Below are 19,922 nucleotides of genomic sequence, written 5' to 3'. Positions count from 1 at the left end.
TCAGTTTGAAACTCAGTTTCATTCCTTTGGCATTCTATAGATAACTATTGTACCACACATTGTGTCACAACTTTAATCTGGAGTTAACAGTAATTCACAAGTAGCCTTTCCCCATTGTCTTTGGTGCTGAGGACTACACACCCATAAAAACCAACAGCAAAGCATTTTAGGAGGAAAGGAGAAAGGATACTGCAACGTTCTTATGCCTGGAATAGAACTGCGCAGTGCAAACGCTCTAAGAATGCAAAGCCAACTTTGAAGAGGTCTCCTCCGCCTTCTAAACCAGGCACATAATATCTCCTCGCATCTCCACAGACTCTGCTTGCACAATGAAATCAACAGAACTCCAACAGAGGCCATAGTCATGTTTAATGCTCCATTGAGATTCTAAGGGCAGTTATCTGTTATGTCAAGTTAAACCAAGACAAGGAGTCGGGACCTTCTATCACCTCCCTGTTTGGCCTCCAGTTTTGGAGCACATGACTGAGGTGACAGGAGGTGATCATGTTATCACTTTCACATAATACAGATGATCGAGTTCAGGTGAGTTGGAATTACAACAAAATTCACGGAAAGTATGAAATCACTGTAAAACTACTCTCTGGAAAAAGGAAGACTATTGCCTAACTAATAAGGAAACCGTAACTATGGTTAGTGCTACAGCTCCAGCAGCTAACAGACCAAGGGTGTTCCAGTGGACATGTGTCACCTGGCATCTCACTCCTGTGTAGAAGAAGAGGTAGCCTGTAGCACACCTGTAAACAGAAGAAGGGAAAAGGTCTATTTTGGAGCTTGGATTTTCTCCCCATGACAATTTAGAGCAGCCGAAATGCAAATGAAGAGTGTAAAGAGGAGGCTTCTTTGAAGACTGTTCAGGGACAACATTGAAGTGAGTTCAGGAATTCCCAGTGGAAGGTAGTTTGGAGCTGCTTCGTTGCCTCAAGGAAAGGTTAGCCTCCCTGCCCCTTATTAGTCTCAAAGCCCAGCCCAGAAAATGTGTCACCACCATAATCCCAATATGAGCTGTGACCTAATGCATGTCTCCATGCTCAGAGCAACCAGACAGCCATTGCCCATGTTGGCCCGCTTCAAAGACTGCCAAGATTTTAGGGACAGAGGTAAATGCTAAATTAAGAGCTTGAAGGGTGGTGTTCTGGGGCCTTTAATAGCTGCATGCTATTTATTACTGTTATTGTTTATTAAATTTATATACCACCCTTCATCCGTAGATCTCAGTTAGGAGAAAATTCAACAGGTGTAGCTTCTGTTGACATTGCTTCATGGAGAAAAGCTGTACCTATGCTTCCAAAGCACACACAGAGTAGCCTTCCTCTGCATGGGGGGGGGGCTAACTGGCACCCCAGGGGCTGTAACTGAGCCCCCGCCAAGTCTTTTGGTGTGTTTGCAAAGACCCCTATAAATTTGTAATTAAGAAACCCCCTTAAATGATTGACTGCTCCTGTGATCCAACAAAGTTTTATGTGCCACCCCCATGGTCCCTGCAATTCTTTTTTTTTAACAGACTGCTCCAATAGATCCCCTTTGTGATACTAAAAGGAGTTTTGGGACTCTTCCTTCGTTCCTTAATAAAAAATAAAATAAAATAAAAATAATTGTTGCTTTTTACTGACCATGCGTCCCCTGCTACAGTACAAATGGCTTTTGTGCCCAAATTTTCTGCCCAAATTTGTATAATAATAATAATAATAGTAGTAGTAGTAGTGGTAATAATAATAATAATAATAATAATAATACATTTCTTTTGGCCATGCTCACTTTTATACTTTGGCTATGCCCACTTGCAGCTCTTGGAGAGCGGACCATGGCTCAGTGCAGCCCTCAAAGAAAGGTGAGGCACCCTGGCACAAAGTCCTTTCCCTATCCTAGTACAACATCAATGGGCTGGAATTTTTGCAAGAAAAGCAAAGGCAAAACAGATGATGGTGATGATGGTGATGATGGTGATGATGATGATGATATAATATTATTTATACCCTGTCCATCTGGCTGGGTTTTCACAGTTACTCTGGGCAGCTCCCAACAGAATATTAAAAACACAATAAAACATCAAACATTAAAAACTTCCCTAAACAGGGCTGCCTTCAGATGTCTTCTGAAAGTCAGGTAGTTGTTTATTTCCTTGACATCTGATGGGGGGGCGTTCCACAGGGAGGGTGCCACTACTGAGAAGGCCCTCTGCGTGGTTCCCTGTAACCTCACTTCTCGCAGTGAGGGAACCGCCAGAAGGCCCTCAGAGCTGGACCTCAGTGAACAATGGGGGTGGAGACGCTCCTTTGGGTATACTAGGCTGAAGCCGTTTAGGGCTTTAAAGATCAGAACCAACACTTTGAATTGTGCTCGGAAACGTGCTGGGAGCCAATGTAGGTCTTTCTAGACCAGTGTTATGTGGTCTCGGCGGCCACTTCCAGTCACCAGTCTAGCTGCCGCATTCTGGATTACCTTCAAAGGTAGCCCCACATACAGCACATTGCAGTAGTCCAAGAGGGAGATAACCAGAGCATGCACCACTCTGGCCAGACAGTCTGCAGGCAGGGAGGGTCTCATCCTGCATACCAGGTGGAGCTGATAGACAGCTGCCCTGGACACAGAATTGACCTGAACCTCCATGGACAGCTGTGAGTCCAAAATGACTCCCAGGCTGCGCACCTGGTCCTTCAGGGGCACAGTTACTGCATTCAGGACCAGGGAGTCCTCTACACCTGCCCACCCCTTGTCCCCGCAAAACAGTACTTCTTTCTTGTCAGGATTCAACCTCAATCTGTTAGCCGTGATCCATCTTCCAACCACCTCCAGGCACTCACACAGGACCTTCACCGCCTTCACTGGTTCCGATTTGAAAGAGAGATAGAGCTAGGTATCATCATACTGATGAACACCCAGCCCAAACCCCTTAATGATCTCTCCCAGAGGCTTCATATAGATGTTAAAAAGCATGGGGGAGAGGACGGAACCCTGAGGGACCCCACAGGTGAGGGCCTAGGAGTCTGAAGACTCAAACCCCAACACCACTTTCTGGACATGACCCAGGAGGAAGGAGCGGAACCACTGTATAACAGTGCCCGCAGCTCCCAGCCCCTCTAGATGGTCCAGAAGGATGTTATGGTTGATGGTATCAAAGGCCGCTGAGAGATCCAGAACTAGGATATAGCTCTCACCTTTGTCCCTAGCCTGCTGAAGTTCATCGACCAGTGCAACCAAGGCAGTTTCAGTCCCATGATGAGGCCTGAATCACGACTGGAAGGGATCGAAATGGTCCGCATCCTCCAGGCGTGCTTGGAGTTTTTCAGCAACCGCTTGCTCAATCACCTTGCCCAAGAATGGAAGATTTGAGACTGGGTGATAGTTGGCCAAATTGGCCAGTTCTAAAGATTTTTTTTAAGAAGCGGTTTAAGAAGTGGGTCTGGGAAGGCTTCACCACCCCACGAAGCCCATCGCCCAGCCCTTTCCGGCTAGCTTTTATAAGCCAAGGGCAAGGAACAAGGAGACAGGTGGCCGGTTTCACTCGTCCAAGCAGCCTGTCCACATCTTTGAAGGTAACAGATTGGAACGCAACTTGAGTAGACAGAACTCTAGTACTCTCCCACCCTGGCCCTGCTCCCATGGTGGAGTCTACCTTTGAAGTTGTTGTTGTTGTGATCTAATCATGTGGCACATAAATGAGAAAGAAAAAAAATGCCATGAAAGCATAGGATACCTGCAGCTTGTTTTTCCTTTTAGTTTTACACAAATGCCATCATTTTGGCACGGATTTGGGTCACACTGTTCTCTCAGGTAGGACTGCCAGTCTTCCAGAGAGGCTGATCTTTTTTTCCGTTCCAGAGAGTCATTCTGTTCCACAGGCCGTTTTTCTGGGGAAATGTGTTCCGTCTTCTTGAGATGTGTTAAATCTTACTCAGAAAGAGAGAAAGGACTGGTCCAAAAATGTGGCACATATTTTTCAACCAAAATTGAAATGAAAACTTACACCTACTAATTTATTTAATTTTATTTAAAGCAGCAGCAAAAAACCAGAATGCATAGGTTACAGTAGGTTAAAATGAAATGAAATGAAATGAAAATTGTAACTAGGCTGAGCGATGCAGACTAAAACTAAATGTCTTTGTCAAATGTTGCACTAAAAAGAAGTAAATAACCTTTATACACAATTGTAATTTTCTCATAAAATACTAGGTGGCTGTTTGTAAGAATCCTAGTCCTCGGTTGCGGAGGGTGGGTGGAGAGAAACCCAAACATATTGAGAAGCTGGAGTCATTTGTTATATATAATACACACTCTACTGGATAAAAATCTATCTGTATAAATGAGAACAGTGGTGCACATTGCTTAATTTCTAAAAATGAGACTTGTATGGCGTTACCCCTCATTGCGAGAAGTGAGGTTACAGGGAACCAGGCAGAGGGCCTTCTCGGTGGTGGCGCCTGCCCTGCGGAATGCCCTCCCATCAGATGCCAAGAAAATAAGCAACTATCTGACTTTTAGAAGACATCTGAAGGCAGCCCTGTTTAGGGAAGTTTTTAACATTTAATGCTGTATTGTTTTTAACACTCGATCGGGAGCCGCTCAGAATGGCTGGGGAAACTCAATCAGATGGGCAGGGTATAAAAAATAAACTATTATTATTATTTATTTAATTATTATTATTATTATTATTCCCTGGAGGTTCTTTCTGCTAATTCCAGATGTGTGGCTACTCAGTGATGAATGAAAAACATTATGTACTTGTTCACTAACACTTTTTTACTATTACTCTTCAGAGTAAATCCCAGGAACTGAATGCTAGGTTTTGTAGAATCTTAGCTCAAATGGAGCCCCAATAATACTTTACTGTTATTTCCTTTTCCTTACTTAAGAAAAAATAACTTTCTGTTCTTTGTTTTTAATAAGTCAAAACTGAAAAGACTCTGCTTTCCATCTTCTAATAGAATCTTTTTCCATACCGTCAAACTCTGCAAAGATAATAAGATCATCATTTTTCAGATAATTCCTTCCTCTTAGGTGTGCATGGGACACAAATTTGCTCCATCCTCGATCTATGCTCCGGCTGCATTTGCATGAGGTATCAAATTTCCCCAGAAGAGAAGGCTTTCCCCATCGGGAAGAATCGTTTTTTTCTACAAAATAGTACAAATTATGCAGTAACACTGTTTGCTCTCTGCACACAAATTCTAAATTAAGTTGGCAATCCTATTACTGACTACAGTCCAGGAGCACCAGAGCCGGGGACTTTTCCCTCCCCAGGCTCCCCGTCCTGCTCCCTCCCTCGAAGGCTTCCTATCAAATGCGACTTGGAAAGCGGGGCGGGAAGCAAGCTCTGCCTTTTAAGCTGCCAATGTGCACATACCCTACTTTGGGCTACTGCAATGCTGCCTGCGCAGGCCTTGAAGAGCATTCAGAAACTTCAGCCGGTCCAGGAGGCATCAGCCCGACAGCTGACAGTCTGAGAGACCATGTGATCCACTCTGTGAGGAGCTGCAAGGATTGCAACTCAGATTCTAGGCTGACTTGGAAGTGCTGGCTTTGACACTTAAAGCCCAAAAGTAATCTGGGTCCCGGATACTTGAGGCCTTGCCATGAGTGCCCAGGACACCAGAAATTTGGCGGGCCTTCTGTTTGAGTGCCTTCCCTGTGACACCAGAAGCCAGCTCACTTTCAAAAGGAAACACATGACAACCACTAACAGTTTTTCAAAGCAGAGCTGTCCTGCATTCCCATCTTCGCAAGCTCATACCCTAAGGGTACCAGATTTTTTTCAATAAATCCGGGGACACTTTTCAACTTCCTGCTAAATAGATGGATTTTGTCAGGGGACTGATTTCTAAATCCGGGGACTGTGCCTGGGAAACGGGGACGTCTGGCAACCTTATCATACGCCACTTAGCACTATGTTGAATGCCAGATAGAGTTTTCTAGCTGGGAGAAAAAAATACCCTTCCTTTGTTAAGCCGCTGTGTTGGTTTTAACTTTAGCATGCTGCCTTGAGAACAAATTTGGTGGGAAAGCTGCAGGAGATGAATCAGATGAAAGAATGAGTGAGGCATTGCAGAGGGAAGCTCTGGCACCAAGAGCAGAATCTCGGCCCCCGCGAGCCCCTCGTGGCTTCCTCCTTGCTGCTTTTGCTGCTCCTCCAACTGCCCCCTCAGAGCACGGCAAGAGGAGCAAGAGGGAGGAGGAGCAGCAGCAACTCCCTCCTTTGATTTGCTATATTGCTTTCAGTTGCTTTATGTCCTTCAAATGTCATAGTATTATTATTACCTGAAGGTATCAATGTGCCTTAAAGGAAGCATTTTACACCAAAGATTTGTTCCCGTTACAAACTTGTTTCTGTGATGGGGTTTTTTAAAATCACAGTTTATGCTTCATTCCCTGTCTCCCTGGATTGTTAAAGAGCAAATTCGTCCTTTGCTGAATTAACAGCACACAAATAAAGAATTTTACTCTCAGCATCTTCTGTGACATTTGCTTGTAATCTTGAGCAAAAGCTCCGGCATTTTGTATTCCAGCATCTCTGGGAGGCAAAAACATTGAACCCCTCGCTCCCCTCTTGCCTTATCAGGCAGAAGCTACCTACCTGGCAGAACCTGTGATTCATCTGTTGTGAAGCTCCTCTCGATGGACCTCCTTTCCTTGATATTGGTGTGCTGGTCTAGCACCTTGATGGTCACCTGCCTGTTCAGAGCTGGCCACTCGAGGACACCATCGTTTTCTCCACTAGCCAGGTGAAAAGAAATCCTTGTGTAGTTTGCCGAAGCAGAATCACTCTGGCCTCTGGGATACAACGTTATGCCAAATCCATAGCCTTCAGAGCTATAAAACCGGGGACTGAGCATGGCATAGTCTTCGGGCGCAGTTCTAAGAAGATGAGAGAAGTTGCGAATAAGCCAGACAGCACTGGGGCACTGCGTTTCACTCAGGGTGATGTCATCAATGAAAATTCCTCCAGATGAGTCATCGGGATTGCCTTTTAGGCCATGGAAGAGATACCTGAATTTTTTTTTATTTTTCAGAGTCACGTGGGCAATTTTCCAGTTATGGTCACTGTCTCCTATGGGAAGTAAAGACAGACACTGTGACTTCTGTGTTGGCATATGAGAAAGATGACCATGTTGGCGCTCATATCAGAGTTTTATGTGGAATTCTTCTTAAAAAAACAAAAACTAAACACCTGCACATTATTGCTGAAATTGGACAAAAGAGACTCCAACCCCCCCCAAAATATGCAGAAGTGGAATGACCCAGAAATTATCTGAATCATTTATCCCTAAAACCTGCTGTATCTGCTGATAGCAAAATTGCCATTAATTGTAAAAGCATAACTTATTTCCTGGAACCCATTGCTGCTTGACTCCAGCTCTTAGTAATGCTGTATTAACCCAGAATAATTCACACACGTGCCACTAACAGAGGCAGTAAACTGATGAGGGGACAGCAGGAAGAAGCAGCTTGCCTCTGTGGCCAAATGGAAGGTGGCTATCTGATGCAGGGTTCTGTGCATTTTAGAACCCTGGAAAATCTGGTGAAACAGACACTTGCACAGTCTTCATAAAGGATGTTGCTCATATTTCCTACATCTTTTTCCTGCGCAGGAGTTATTTGTGAGTGAGAATCTGCTCCAAATATATGACCACCAAAGTCCTTGGCCATTGCAGTCACTGCCAAAATGATATAAAATCTTGCTGTGGTCTTAAAACAAGGTACACTGGCACCTCGGGTTACAGACGCTTCAGGTTATAGACGCTTTGGGTTACAAACTCCGCTAACCAGGAAGTGGTTGCTCCAGGTTAAGAACTTTGCCCCAGGATAAGAATGGAAATCGCATGCCAGTGGCGCAGTGGCAGCAGGAGGCCCCATTAGCACGCCTCAGGTTATGAACCGTTTCAGGTTAAGAACGGACCTCTGGAACGAATTAAGTTCTTAACCCGAGGTATCACTGTATGCTTAGAGCACTCCAAAAATCTTTTACTGGTTTTCAACATTACCTTGAAATGTTTTGGATTTAACCAGCCTGCGGACTTCTCCGGTGCCGTCATCCTTGACCACCTGGATGAAAAGCCTGTCCCAGAGGCTTCCTGTCATTTTGAAGAAGAACTGGAGACACTGGTTTCTCCTCTTTGGGTACAGAATGCGGGATTCTAAAATCGCTGTTTCGCCTCTCTTCCCAAAGCTGGTGTTAAAGTACATGAAATAGCCGGCATCTGTGGAGAAGAAGCTAGCGCTACTGAAGGCGTATCAAGCATTATTATGCATATGCTACCTCTTAGAACCACAGAATAATAGAACTGGAAGGGACCACAAGGATCATCTAGTCCAACAGGAATCATTTGCCCAACGTGGGGCTTGAACCAGCGACTCCGAGATTAAGAGTCTCATGCTCTACCCAATGAGCTACATACAACCTGAATCACAATGTCTGTAATTTTTTATAACTTACAAATACTGAGAATTTTATTTTCGCTGGGTTCCAAAAATTTGAAAAAACTGAGCACTTAGGGGCATATCTGCTTCATGGTATTAAAATGGCTGAGCAGTCACGGGCTTAAGCCACTGGCTAGGCTCCAGAAGCGGAAGTAGCCCCACAGATCTGAAGTTCAGTGAATTCTATCAAATGGAGGAGGCAGATGCTTCCCCGTTTTCCCTTCTCCAGTATCATCTAGTGCAGCACTGGGGTCACCCAGAATGGAGTCCTCCTGCAAGACGGTTCTCTCCCTTGCGTCTCTTTTGTGGAGTCAGGTTTCGGTCCTTTTATTCTTTTGCACACAGATTCTATGCAAAACAATAAATTGATGCAAATCTGGCATCAAGGAGTCCAATTCTTAGAAGTATAAAATGTAACTACTGGAACCGCTGTCTGGATTAAAGACTCATTTGGCATGTCTTCCACTTCACTTTGGGCCAAGATGATCGGAAGCTCAGGAAAATGGCAAAGCCAAGAGTTGTGACAGACTTTCCACTGCATCAACAGGAGATAATACAGTGATCAAATCAAGAAGCAAAGAACTGGTCCCATGAAAAAAGGAGGGGATTGTCCCCAGTTTACCTTTACAGCGTCCAGAGAGGGTATGGTCTTGGCCACTCTTCTTACGAATCCAGTTGGTATCTCCACTGGTTTTCTCAACCAGGCCACATATATCAGCTGACTCAAAATCACATTGGTCCAAAAGGGTGACAGTTCTCGCTGGGGCAGGAATGAGGGGAGAGTAAAAATACAGAAAGAAATATTTAAAAACTAAAGAGAAGTGCCTTTCCCATTTCCATTTAACAAAACCATTTAATCAGTTTTATTCAAAGGCAATGGATTCAGTTTCACTCTGCAAACTATTACTAATAACCTTTTACGTTCAATCCGATATCATTCTAACATTCATTAATCTTATAATATTTCTGTAGATAGTCTTTAAATATCTTCCAATCTTCTTCCACCGTCTCTTCTCCCTGGTCTCTGATTCTGCCGGTCATTTCTGCCAATTCCATGTAGTCCATCACCTTCATCTGCCATTCTTCCAGAGTGGGTAGTTCTTGTGTCTTCCAAAACTGTGCGATGAGTATTCTTGCTGCTGTTGTGGCATACATATAGAAAGTTCTATCCTTCTTTCGCACCTGTTGGCTGACCATGCCCAGGAGAAAGGCCTCTGGTTTCTTCGGGAAGGTGTATTTAAACACCCTTTTCATTTCATTATAAATCATCTCCCAAAAAGCCTTAATCCTTGGGCACGTCCACCAAAGGTGAAAAAATGTACCTTCGGTTTCTTTACATTTCCAACATTTATTATCGGGCAAATGATAGATTTTTGCTAGCTTGACTGGTGTCATGTACCACCTGTATATCATTTTCATAATATTCTCTCTTAAGGCATTGCATGCCGTGAATTTCATACCAGTGGTCCATAACTGTTCCCAGTCAGCCATCATTATGTTATGTCCAACATCTTGTGCCCATTTAATCATTGCAGATTTTACTGTTTCGTCCTGAGTATTCCATTTCCGCAGCAAGTTATACATTCTTGACAAAATCTTAGTTTTGGGTTCTAGCAATTCTGTTTCCAATTTTGATTTTTCCACCTGGAAGCCAATTTTTCTGTCCAATTTGTATTCCTCCATTATCTGGTGATAATGAAGCCAGTCTCGCACTTTACTTTTTAGTTTTTCAAAACTCTGCAGTTTTAGTTTATCTCCCTCCTGCTCCAAAATTTCCCAATATTTTGGCCATTTGGCCTCCATATTGAGCTTTTTTAGAGCTTTTGCTTCCATTGGTGACAACCACCTTGGGGTTTTATTTTCAAGTAAATCTTTATACCTTGTCTAGACATTAAACAATGCTTTCCTGACAATGTGATTTTTAAACATTCTATGCACTTTAACCTTTTCATAACATAAATATGCATGCCAACCAGAAACATTATTGAATCCTTCTAGATCCAAAATGTCTGTGTTCTCAAGAAGCAGCCATTCTTTCAACCAGCAGAAAGCTGCTGATTCATAATAGAGTTTCAGGTCTGGCAGGGCAAAGCCTCCTCTTTCTTTTGCATCAGTCAATATTTTAAATTTTATTCTTGGCTTTTTGCCCTGCCAGACAAATCTGGATATGTCTTTCTGCCACTTCTTGAAACAGTCCATTTTGTCAATAATTTGCAGTGTCTGAAATAGAAATAACATTCTAGGCAATACATTCATCTTTATCGCAGCAATACGGCCTAACAGTGATTCAAATTTGACCATATTTCTAAATCTTTCTTTATCTCGGTCCAACATTTATCATAGTTGTCTTTGAATAAATTCCCATTTTTAGCTGTCATGTTAATCCCCAAATACTTCACTTTCTTAACCACTGTCAAACCTGTCTCATTCTGAAACCTCTCTTTCTCAGTTTCTGTTAAATTCTTTTCCAAAACCTTTGTTTTTGATTTATTCAATTTAAATACTTCACTGTCTCATCATGACTTACTGCAGTTGTACATTTGATTGAGTCTTTCCAGGTCAGAAGCGCTGAAATCCAAGCGTTGGCCAATAATGTTATTAAATTCTGGTATTTTCGTAGTAATTGTTTTTAAGCTTTCATTTTTACTAAATGAAGATGGACCATAGTGCATGATGGACTCGTAATCATAAGGAGTATTCAAGTCTGTTATATCGTCATCATCTGCTTTCTTAAAGTTGTACTCTTGATCTGCATGCAGAATAAACACCACACAGTTACTTTCTGGAAGTGCTCGCAAAGGGCTTGCAACCCACGCTCTGCCAACTGACTTGATTATGGAACAGGATGCCATGATTTCATCAGGGCCATGGCCGCCACCTTTGACTCGTAAGATGACTTGGGGGGGGGTCACCCTCTGAACAAATATGTGTAGAAAAATTATGACCTCAACTAATGTGTGCTAATTAAGAGCATGAACTATGTTGCTAGAGTTCACAGTTTCAAATCTCTCATCAACCATCAACTCACTGCTGTTACCTCTTACGAGAAGGCACTGTTTTTCAACTGCAGGGGAATATGCATGAAAATGTCACGCCAGAATGTTTAAAAAAGTGCACATGGCTTTTACAAGGAAAGCATATAAACAGGAATCTAATACACATCAGCCTATATTTTTAACATGGTTTAGGGGTTTTCCAAATCTTCTTTCTAAATTGCCCAAGAGTTTGGTTGTTTGTGGCAATGAACATTCAGTTACAAGTGGCCTTGGACTACTGAAGGGAGCCAAGCTTCTACTTCTATGAAGCTTGGCTCCCTTCAACAGTCCAGGGCCACTCGTAACTGAATGTTCAATGTGCTCAGGTAGAGGCATGGGCAAAGTCAAGATTTAGGCGGGGGCAGAACCAAGCTATCTGCGACACAGTTGGTCAGTTAGTTAAATATTTTTATTTATTTACTTGATTTGCTTATTTTTAGCTGTAAGTCACCTTGAGTCCTGACAGGGAAAAAGGCGAGGTGTAAATAAACAATATTTTGAAACAGGGACAGCCAACATGGTGCCCTCCAGCTGCTGTGGGCTACAACTCCCATGGTGGCCAATAGCCAGGAATTAAAAATATGGATCACTTACTTTTCAATAATGATTCCAGGATAATGAAAAGTTGTCATTTTTAATTGTCACTAGCCAAGGCATGAATGTACTTTAATTAAGCTAAATGGGATTAATTGTGTTGCAAATGTCAGACTGTTCTTCTTGCTAATAATAATAATAATAATAATAATAATAATTGTATACCACTCTTCATCTGAAGATCCCAGGGCCATTCAATTTTGTTTTTAATTTAATTTTTGGTAATTGGTTATGGCTAATGACTAAACTTTAAAAAAACAATTGACCACGAAAGTAACAAATTAGTTCTTGAAAACATGTGCATCATACATATATAAGAATCAGAGAATTGGGATTGTCTGTTGAGTTACACTTAGTAGAAAGCCTGGTTTTGTGGGCATATAATGTGTGAATATTACAGTATATTCAGGGATATATGAAATTAAAGGCATTTACAAAATATTTAATATTGTATTTTTACATTGTTGTAACCCATCTTGGGTGGTAATAATAATAGTAATAATAATAATACCACTTAGGTAGATGGACAATTGTAAAGCCATTTCTGTAGCTTCAAATTTCTTGACAATAAACCATTTCTATTGTTCTAACTCAGGCACAGGCCCTCCTGATGTTTTGGGACTACAACTCCCATGACCCCTAGCTGACAGGACCAGTGGTCAGGGATGATGGGAGTTGCAGTCCCAAAAACATCAGGAGGGCCGAGTTTGCCTATGCCTGTTCTAACTGCTGAGCATGCATATGTATATTCTCTTGAATGAATGTTTCGTATAAGGCAGAGGAATAATCCATAGCACCAGAGGCGAGATCAATCGCCCATCTGTTCTCCAAAGTCCTTTCCCCCATTTCCCCTGGCAGCCGCAGGAGGAGAAACAAGCAGCTGCAATGTCCACATCCCAACTCATTTCAAGGGCCTGAACACCAACCTGGAAGCACGTGATCCCACCAGATCTCGACATAATCATCTCGGTCTGCCCGTGTCTGCTCATGGATACGTCCCAAAGCATGTAAGATCTCATGAGATATGATGCCTTTGGTGTCACATCCTGCACCAACAGAAAGGTTCTGGCCTCCTTTTACATCTCCAATTTTAGACCAACATCTGAAAAACGCAAATGAAAAGTAAAGGTGCTTGACAGGGATAAACTTTCAGCTTTTCATTTTGGACAACACTCTTTATATGTGGAAACCAATAACAATTTGTAACTATTTTGGACTACACCTTTTAAATTAATTTTAATTATTCCTTTGCCTTTCCGTTCCCTCTTCTTTTTGTATTCAGCATTCATAGGGCCAAACTGCATGTAAAATACAGTTTTTAAAAGAAAAGAAAACAAAATAAATAGTGATGGGCTGTATGAAGGCCAGCTCCTGTCATCTGGTTTTGTTGAATCATAGAATTGTAGGGCAGGACATGGGTTCCAGGGTCATCTAGACCAACCCCCTGCAATACAGATGCAGTAGCTCAATAACCTCTGACATGCGGAGCCCTGTTTGGCCGGATCCAGCAGCCAGACTCTTCCCATGTTCCTTTCTCCTCTGGACCACGCTTCCTCCCACCATTCGCACGTCCCCTTCATAGCAACGTCTCTGAAGAGGTGGAGAGTCCTCCTTGTGTCCTCTGCAAACTCACTCTCTGGCCTCCTTCTGCCTCTGCCTCTGGCCTTTTATCATTCCTCTCCGTTTTTCTTTTTCCATGAGGCTGTGAGCGCACAAGATCCAGCCCACCCCCAACACATTCACCTTCTCTGCACAACTAGAATGGTGATGATACAGCTGGAAATCTTCATTCCACACAAGGCTGGAGGCAGAGGAGGGAGGACCAAACCAGGTTCAGGAAGGTGGAAGGAAGTAGAGGAAGAGGCTTTTTGGTTGTGTTCTGGTGCAGCGTCTCAGGGATCAAGCCAGCATGACCAACCAAAGCACAGCTACCTTTCAGATTTCGCACTTCTCCAAATTTTGTGATGCCCTTCACCAGACAGAAAACGCTTTTGTATATTAGGGGGAAGAGCACACAAAAAAGCAAATACGTGTGAAAATATCATTCAAGCAGCTTTATAGCGGGGGCTGGGGGAAGCTGCTTGCAAAAGTGTCTCTATTAGACAAAGTTACATACAAAAAGTGTACAAATTTTCATGCAACTTTAACAAACAAATAACCTCGCTGCTGAAGTTAGATGAATTGAGAGAAAATGAAATTCACAGGTTGCCTATCTCTACAAGATTGTCCAAACAAGAGAGTACTTGAGCAATGATTCACAGCCAAGATTTCATAAGCTTCCATCGCTTTGGAAGAAACTAGAACAATGTGATTCACTGCCCCTTACCTAAATGTCTCTGGAAAATGAGGTGACCATTCTGTGGTTTTATGGCAGTGCAACCTATGAATAAATGTGTTTTTAATTTTAAAAATTAGAAAAGAAAAACCCCAAGCACCAATGTGTTTTTACTTACCCTTTTAACTTCTGAAATATTATATACGACTGCTCCCCATTATATGGTTTGAAATCCACACAGGATTTTAACTGGAATCCTTCAAGCGTTCTAAGAATTACCCCTTTGGCATTCAGATCTTTTAAAAAAAGCAGTTCATGAGAAATCAGTTTTGCCACTATCAATCAGTCAATCAATCAATCAATCAATCATTTTTATTGTTTATAGCCAATGGCCATCACAATACAATATGAGCACAAATCACACAGGTACAAAACAAAAGACATTACATGCACCAGACCAGGACAAATCTACACTAGCTTTATCTTTCTGAAAACTGAGAGGAATGGCCTTAGCTCAGGAGCAGGGCATGTGCTTGGAACGCAGAAGGTCCCAGGCCCAACCCCAAGTGGCATCCCCAGGTGGGGATGAGGCCCACTGCCTGAAAGCTGGGGGAGCCATTGCTGCCACTCAGTGTGCAATACTGAGCTCAATGGACCTGCCGAGGACAGGGGTCGGCAAGGTTTACCTTGCCTGAGACGGACGGTTCCATGGAGATCCCTCCGTGGACTGGATTGTGCTGGATCGCATGCGCGCACACACAAGCGAGTGTGCCCGTGATTTCTGGCGCTGCAGAAGGAGTCCCCACTGCACCAGTTTAGCGCAGCGGGCGGCTCGGTTCTGGGGTGGCTTGTGGGCCGGTTAAACGGCCTCCATGGGCTGCTTCCGGCCCATGGGCTGCACGTTGCCGATCCCTGGCCTAGGATGTAAGACAGCTCCCCATGTTCCTATGATTACTGCAGCTTAAAGAGGGACATCAGATTACCTTTACATAAAAGGCAGGGAATTGTTCAGAGGAACTGCTTAACAGGTTGGGTTATTTATTTGTGCAGGTACAGGGATCTTCTGAGTCATAGAATCAAAGGATTATAGTGTTGGAAAGGACCCCGAGAGTCATCTAGTCCAACCCCCTGTGCAATGTAGGAGGCACAGCTAGAGGAATCACAACAGGATCAGATTTTAACCTCGGCAGTATTGTAGTGATACAAAGGTTGCATTACCAAGGCTGTCACCCAGAATGAATGGAATAGGGAACTGCCACCGGTAAGCCTCATCTTTGATCGCACTTCGGCTTCTCTATTGAAAATGGAGAAAGGTTAAGATTAGATGCTTTTCCTTTGGGCACACAAATAAGAAGAAAAAAATGTGTGACCTTAATCAACAACACCACTTACAGGCAATACAATATCCCCCTGGAAGAGGGTGAGTCCAGCAGCTAGAAGAAAATAAAAACAAGATGGCATAATCAAAATGCAAAAGATGATTCATCAGATATTTAAAATAATGTGTTCACTCTTGCTTACTATAAAGACTCACAACATGACGAACAATTCTATTCAAAGCGCACCAAACTAATATCTGCAACATGGCCACATGCGTTTAGCAACACCACTCTAAATTCACTTATGGCTTCTAACGGGGCCTCTCCTCCTTCCTAGACAACCTTCCCTGCCAGGTCCTGACTGCTTCGCATTTCCTTCCAAAATGAAAGTCTTAACTGGAAATGCCATTTCTGTGCGTGTTCATAATCTTCATTTCCTACTCAGAATACCACTCTTCCTTTCAAAGGTAAGTGGTTTTGTTTTGCTTTGTTTTGTTTTGTTTTGATTTTGCTTAAGAAGGGGGCGTGGGAAACACACACACACACAACTTTTGTTGAAAAGCTCAAAAATATTTGAAGTTTTTTTAAAACTTGGGAGAAAAGAAACACATTCAGAGGAGAGCTGAAAGGAGTTAACCCACGGCTAAAAGAAAATGTCCACTAGGTAAACTTCTTGAATTCTGTTGAGAATATTCCCTTTGGATTCTTTTCAAAGCTTTATCCGAACAGTTAAATTATCTCTTGGCCAGCAAGAACATTTATCCAAGGGGCAGGGAGAGAATACGGTTTCAACTCTTGGATCTTGGGAGTGTTACCCCAACACACACATCAAACTGCACACCACAAACCCACAACACCGTAAAATGCAATGTTCTTGATGCCAAAGAAAGGAGCTGAGCAAAGTGCCAAAATGTTCATAGAGCCCATTTTATTTGAAAAAGGAAAGATTTGGGGTTGGGAGTATGTTTATCCAAGTGTTAACTGTCTCACTGCAACCCACCTGAATTTATTTCAGGGATGTCCTTTCTCAGTTCACCAGCATCAGCATCTAATCAATACAAGCAATAATATTAAGTTTCAGACACATTAGAGAAAACGAAATAAAAAAGGTTTTACTTTGAGCGTCTTAATGAGTTCCAGCACCTTACCATCATCCGGTAGTAAGTAGTCGACCTAAAAAAGAAGGAAAATTATTCCTTGTGTTTAGCAATCACTGAAAGAGGCAACGAAACGGGAGGAGTGTCGCTGGATCGAAACTTACTGGAAATGAGGTGCAATGTGCAAAAAGCACAGTGAGACTGAAAAACTGGAAAGCTGTACTAGAAGCCATGGCAGAAAGAAACAGGCCTTCTAATCCCTTCTTGTCAATGCACAAAGCAGCTTGTCGCAGAAACACTTTTAAATGAGGCTTGGAGCTTATCCTCCCACCCCTCATTGAAAGTTAACAAAACCAGAGGCAGAAACATCTCAGCAAAGCAGTTGAGATGTCAAGGCTTCTCTGTGCTGCTTTGCAGAACCTAGGTGAGGTATGCTAAAAGCAAGCAGAGTTCAGTTAGAATCCATCCTGAAAAAGCCAGCCACAATATGTTCTGACTATTGCTGCCATTTGCCTGCCTGTCAGTCCCTATTCCACAAAATCAATGGAATTAAAATCTTGTTTTATAGAAGAGAATCTCCTACAAAAAGACTCTGATTACAGCGGTCCTCTTTCACAGATTCATAGAATCGTAGAGTTGGAAGGGACCCTGAGGATCATCTAGTCCACCCAAGTTAGTAAGTAATTGTGAGTTCAAAGAAGCTAATGAGGACCTTTTAGATGCATGTATCGTTATTGGCTGCCTGGTGCGTTTTACTTGTTTCATTTTGAACTTCTTGCAAAATCAAAATTCAATTAATATTTTAATTACAACACAGAAGCAAACAGAATCCTATGACTATAAGATTAAATCTGAACTCAGTGTCCATTGCCGACCTCCAGTGCACTAGATGTCCTGTGAAACGTGATTAAACTGGCTGAGTGGGCAGAGCGTCCCACACATTATGTCAGCGAGTTCCTTCTTGATAGTAGGAGAGGGACTAACAGAGAGAACAATCTCCTCAGGGAGCTTATTAATAACTACCCTGGAGCTTAAAATCAGGCTCCATTAACCACAGTGCTAAATATATAGTCCAGCTGGGGGTTTTGCTTTCCTTTATGTATCTTCAGGTTCCTGATATTCCTCTGAAATACTTTCTCGGGGCTCCACTGTGGGCCCTTCTGCATCCTTTGCCTTCTGCACCTTCCTTCTCCTTAAAAAGTAACAGGAACACACCCCGGTGCTGCCTGTATTTCTCTCCCTCTCTCTTCCCCTACAACAAGACATTGTTGAGTGATTTGTCCATCGGGGGTGGGGGGTCTTTGAAGACACCCATATCTCTATACTTGGGAGTCTGTGGGATCTTGCTATTTCCCCCTGTAATTGATGCATCCTAGCTAGGCTCAAGATTCTGAAAATCAGAAAATCACAGTGACAGTGGGTGTGAAAGTGCCCCACCTGCTCAAGGTTGCACACTAACACCACAGGCAGGATCTAGCAAGTTAGCTGAATGACTAACAATTAAGGCCGGCATAATACATGCAAGTCCTGCTATCCAAACTCTTGTTGTACGAAACCTTGCCATACAGATATCCAAACTGTGTAACCAAACCAAATCCAAACCAAACTGTGTGTGTAAAAGAGTAAGAGCCTTAAACAACCTTTTTGTGTATTGCTGGTCCACAGCAGTCAATCTTCCAGAAACCAGAGGGGAGTGGGGAGGAAGGAGGTGGAGAGATTGGATCAATAATACAACATTTTTTTCCTCCCTTGTCTGCCTTTTTGAAGGTTGCAGAGGGTTTTCCCAATGTTTCTTTTGTCATCTTGGGGTTAAAATTCTGTGGTCAGGAATGCATTATAAATTTTCCCATAGGAATCAATGGAAATCATTACCTAACAATTTCCTGAAAATGCATTGTGTTCAGATAGTGGGATCTGCATGCACTGTATTTTTAGAGCACTGAAGCTGATCTGAATGTATCATTGCTGAAACATGACGTACCACAAACCTCTGCTTTAAAACCTCCATGGAGGTCCACCACCTCTCCTCGAAGTCAAGCAGCTCTTACTGTGAGAAAGTTCTTCCTCCATGTGACAGCCTTTTAGATATCTGAAGATGGCTCTCGTATCTCCTCTCAGCCTCCTCTTTCCCAGGCTACACATGCCCAGCATCCTCTACTGTTCCTCAAAAGGCTTGCTTTCCAGACCCTTGACCATCTTGATGGTCCTCCTCCGCACACTTTCCAGCTTGTCAACATCCTTCCAAAATTGTGTCACCCAGAATTGGACACAGTATTCCAGGTGTGGTCTGGAATAGAGTGGTACTCCAAACTGCAGGAGGCAGTGGAGGACAGAAGTGCCTGGCGTGCTCTGGTCCAGGGGGTCACAAAGAGTCGGACACGACTAAACAACAACAACATATCTTGAAAGCTTATATTTAGTTGATCTTTAAGGTGGCACTGGAATTATTTAAAAAGATTTTTTCATCTTTCATCTTGTTATTTATTATGACTATGTCAGATCTATCTAACACAGCTATCCACCTGAATCATCCTTCCTCTGGCCTTACTAGTTCTGCCTCCCTTGCCTGCATGAGCAGGAGGAGCAGGCAAGGGAGGCAGAACTAGTAAGGCCAGAGGTGACCCCCCCCCCCCGAGGCTGAGCGGCCACAGGAACCAGACCCATGACTGAGCAGGCCGGCGGCGCCCAACCAAAAGGCCCCATCGCATCCGGCAGCGCCGGAACGAGAGCCAGAACCAGAAACCCCCGCCGAGGGACACCCCTGAGCACAACGCATATGTAGGCACCCGGTGTACCTTGGCGACTATGAATGCTAACCTCCCGGGTGCCAGGGGAACATAGATGGGAGGGGTGTTATGGACTGAGCTTGGATCCTAGAACAAGAGGCAGGTAGGATCCTAGAATGCAACACCTGACTGGCCTGCAGGAGAAGACCAATCAGGCTCCAGGAGGGAAGCAGAATCAGCCAATCAGAAGGAACCCATTGTGTAAATAATGTTTATAAAGCCTGAGGTGGGGGGGGCATGCATTCAGTTTTAGGAGCTGCAATAAAGAGCATGAAATCACTGTACAACTGAGCATATTTCACCCTCCCTTAAAAAATCCTGCCTACTCCGATGCCTGCTACTAACAGTTTTTTTCCTTGCCATATTTTCCTCTTGCTCTATAT

General features: G+C 43.2%; 1 protein-coding gene across 4 annotated transcripts; it reads right to left on the bottom strand.

Annotated features, from left to right (window-relative positions):
• Positions 1–352: 352 nt before the first annotated feature.
• MEP1A (meprin A subunit alpha) lies at positions 353–19,149 on the bottom strand. Of its 4 annotated transcripts, none has more exons than XM_083435572.1 (14): positions 18,735–19,149; positions 16,805–16,829; positions 16,657–16,704; positions 15,730–15,770; positions 15,556–15,631; positions 14,516–14,633; positions 12,989–13,164; positions 10,961–11,182; positions 9,056–9,193; positions 7,998–8,213; positions 6,590–7,063; positions 4,959–5,132; positions 3,716–3,908; positions 353–755 (listed from the first exon to the last, which is right to left on the bottom strand). In XM_083435572.1, the coding sequence occupies exons 1-14, from the start codon at positions 18,759–18,761 to the stop codon at positions 617–619; spliced, it is 2,067 nt and encodes a 688-aa protein (XP_083291698.1). In that variant the 5' UTR covers positions 18,762–19,149; the 3' UTR covers positions 353–616. The 4 variants fall into 4 exon arrangements, with proteins under 4 accessions (XP_083291698.1, XP_083291697.1, XP_083291696.1 ...); XM_083435571.1 differs by lacking the exon at positions 18,735–19,149 and adding an exon at positions 18,394–18,704; XM_083435570.1 differs by lacking the exon at positions 18,735–19,149 and adding an exon at positions 16,918–17,496.
• Positions 19,150–19,922: the final 773 nt, after the last annotated feature.

This window comes from Podarcis tiliguerta (assembly GCF_965153285.1).
Source record: "Podarcis tiliguerta genome assembly, chromosome: 3".
Lineage (NCBI taxonomy): Eukaryota > Metazoa > Chordata > Lepidosauria > Squamata > Lacertidae > Podarcis > Podarcis tiliguerta.
The sequence above is the reverse complement of the archived record's forward strand: the minus strand, read 5'-3'. Positions and strand labels throughout refer to the sequence as shown.

Bases quoted from the DNA above. Each gene is read 5' to 3' on its own strand.
- MEP1A (XM_083435570.1), bottom strand. From the start codon at position 17,091: ATGAGGGGTGGGAGGATAAGCTCCAAGCCTCATTTAAAAGTGTTTCTG. The intron at 16,830-16,917 runs GTAAGTTTCGAT...CTTCTTTTTTAG, and splicing joins CACATTGCACCTCATTTCCA to GTCGACTACTTACTACCGGA. The intron at 9,194-10,960 runs GTAAGTCATGAT...TTCCTGCCCCAG, and splicing joins CAATCAAATGTACAACTGCA to CGAGAACTGTCACCCTTTTG.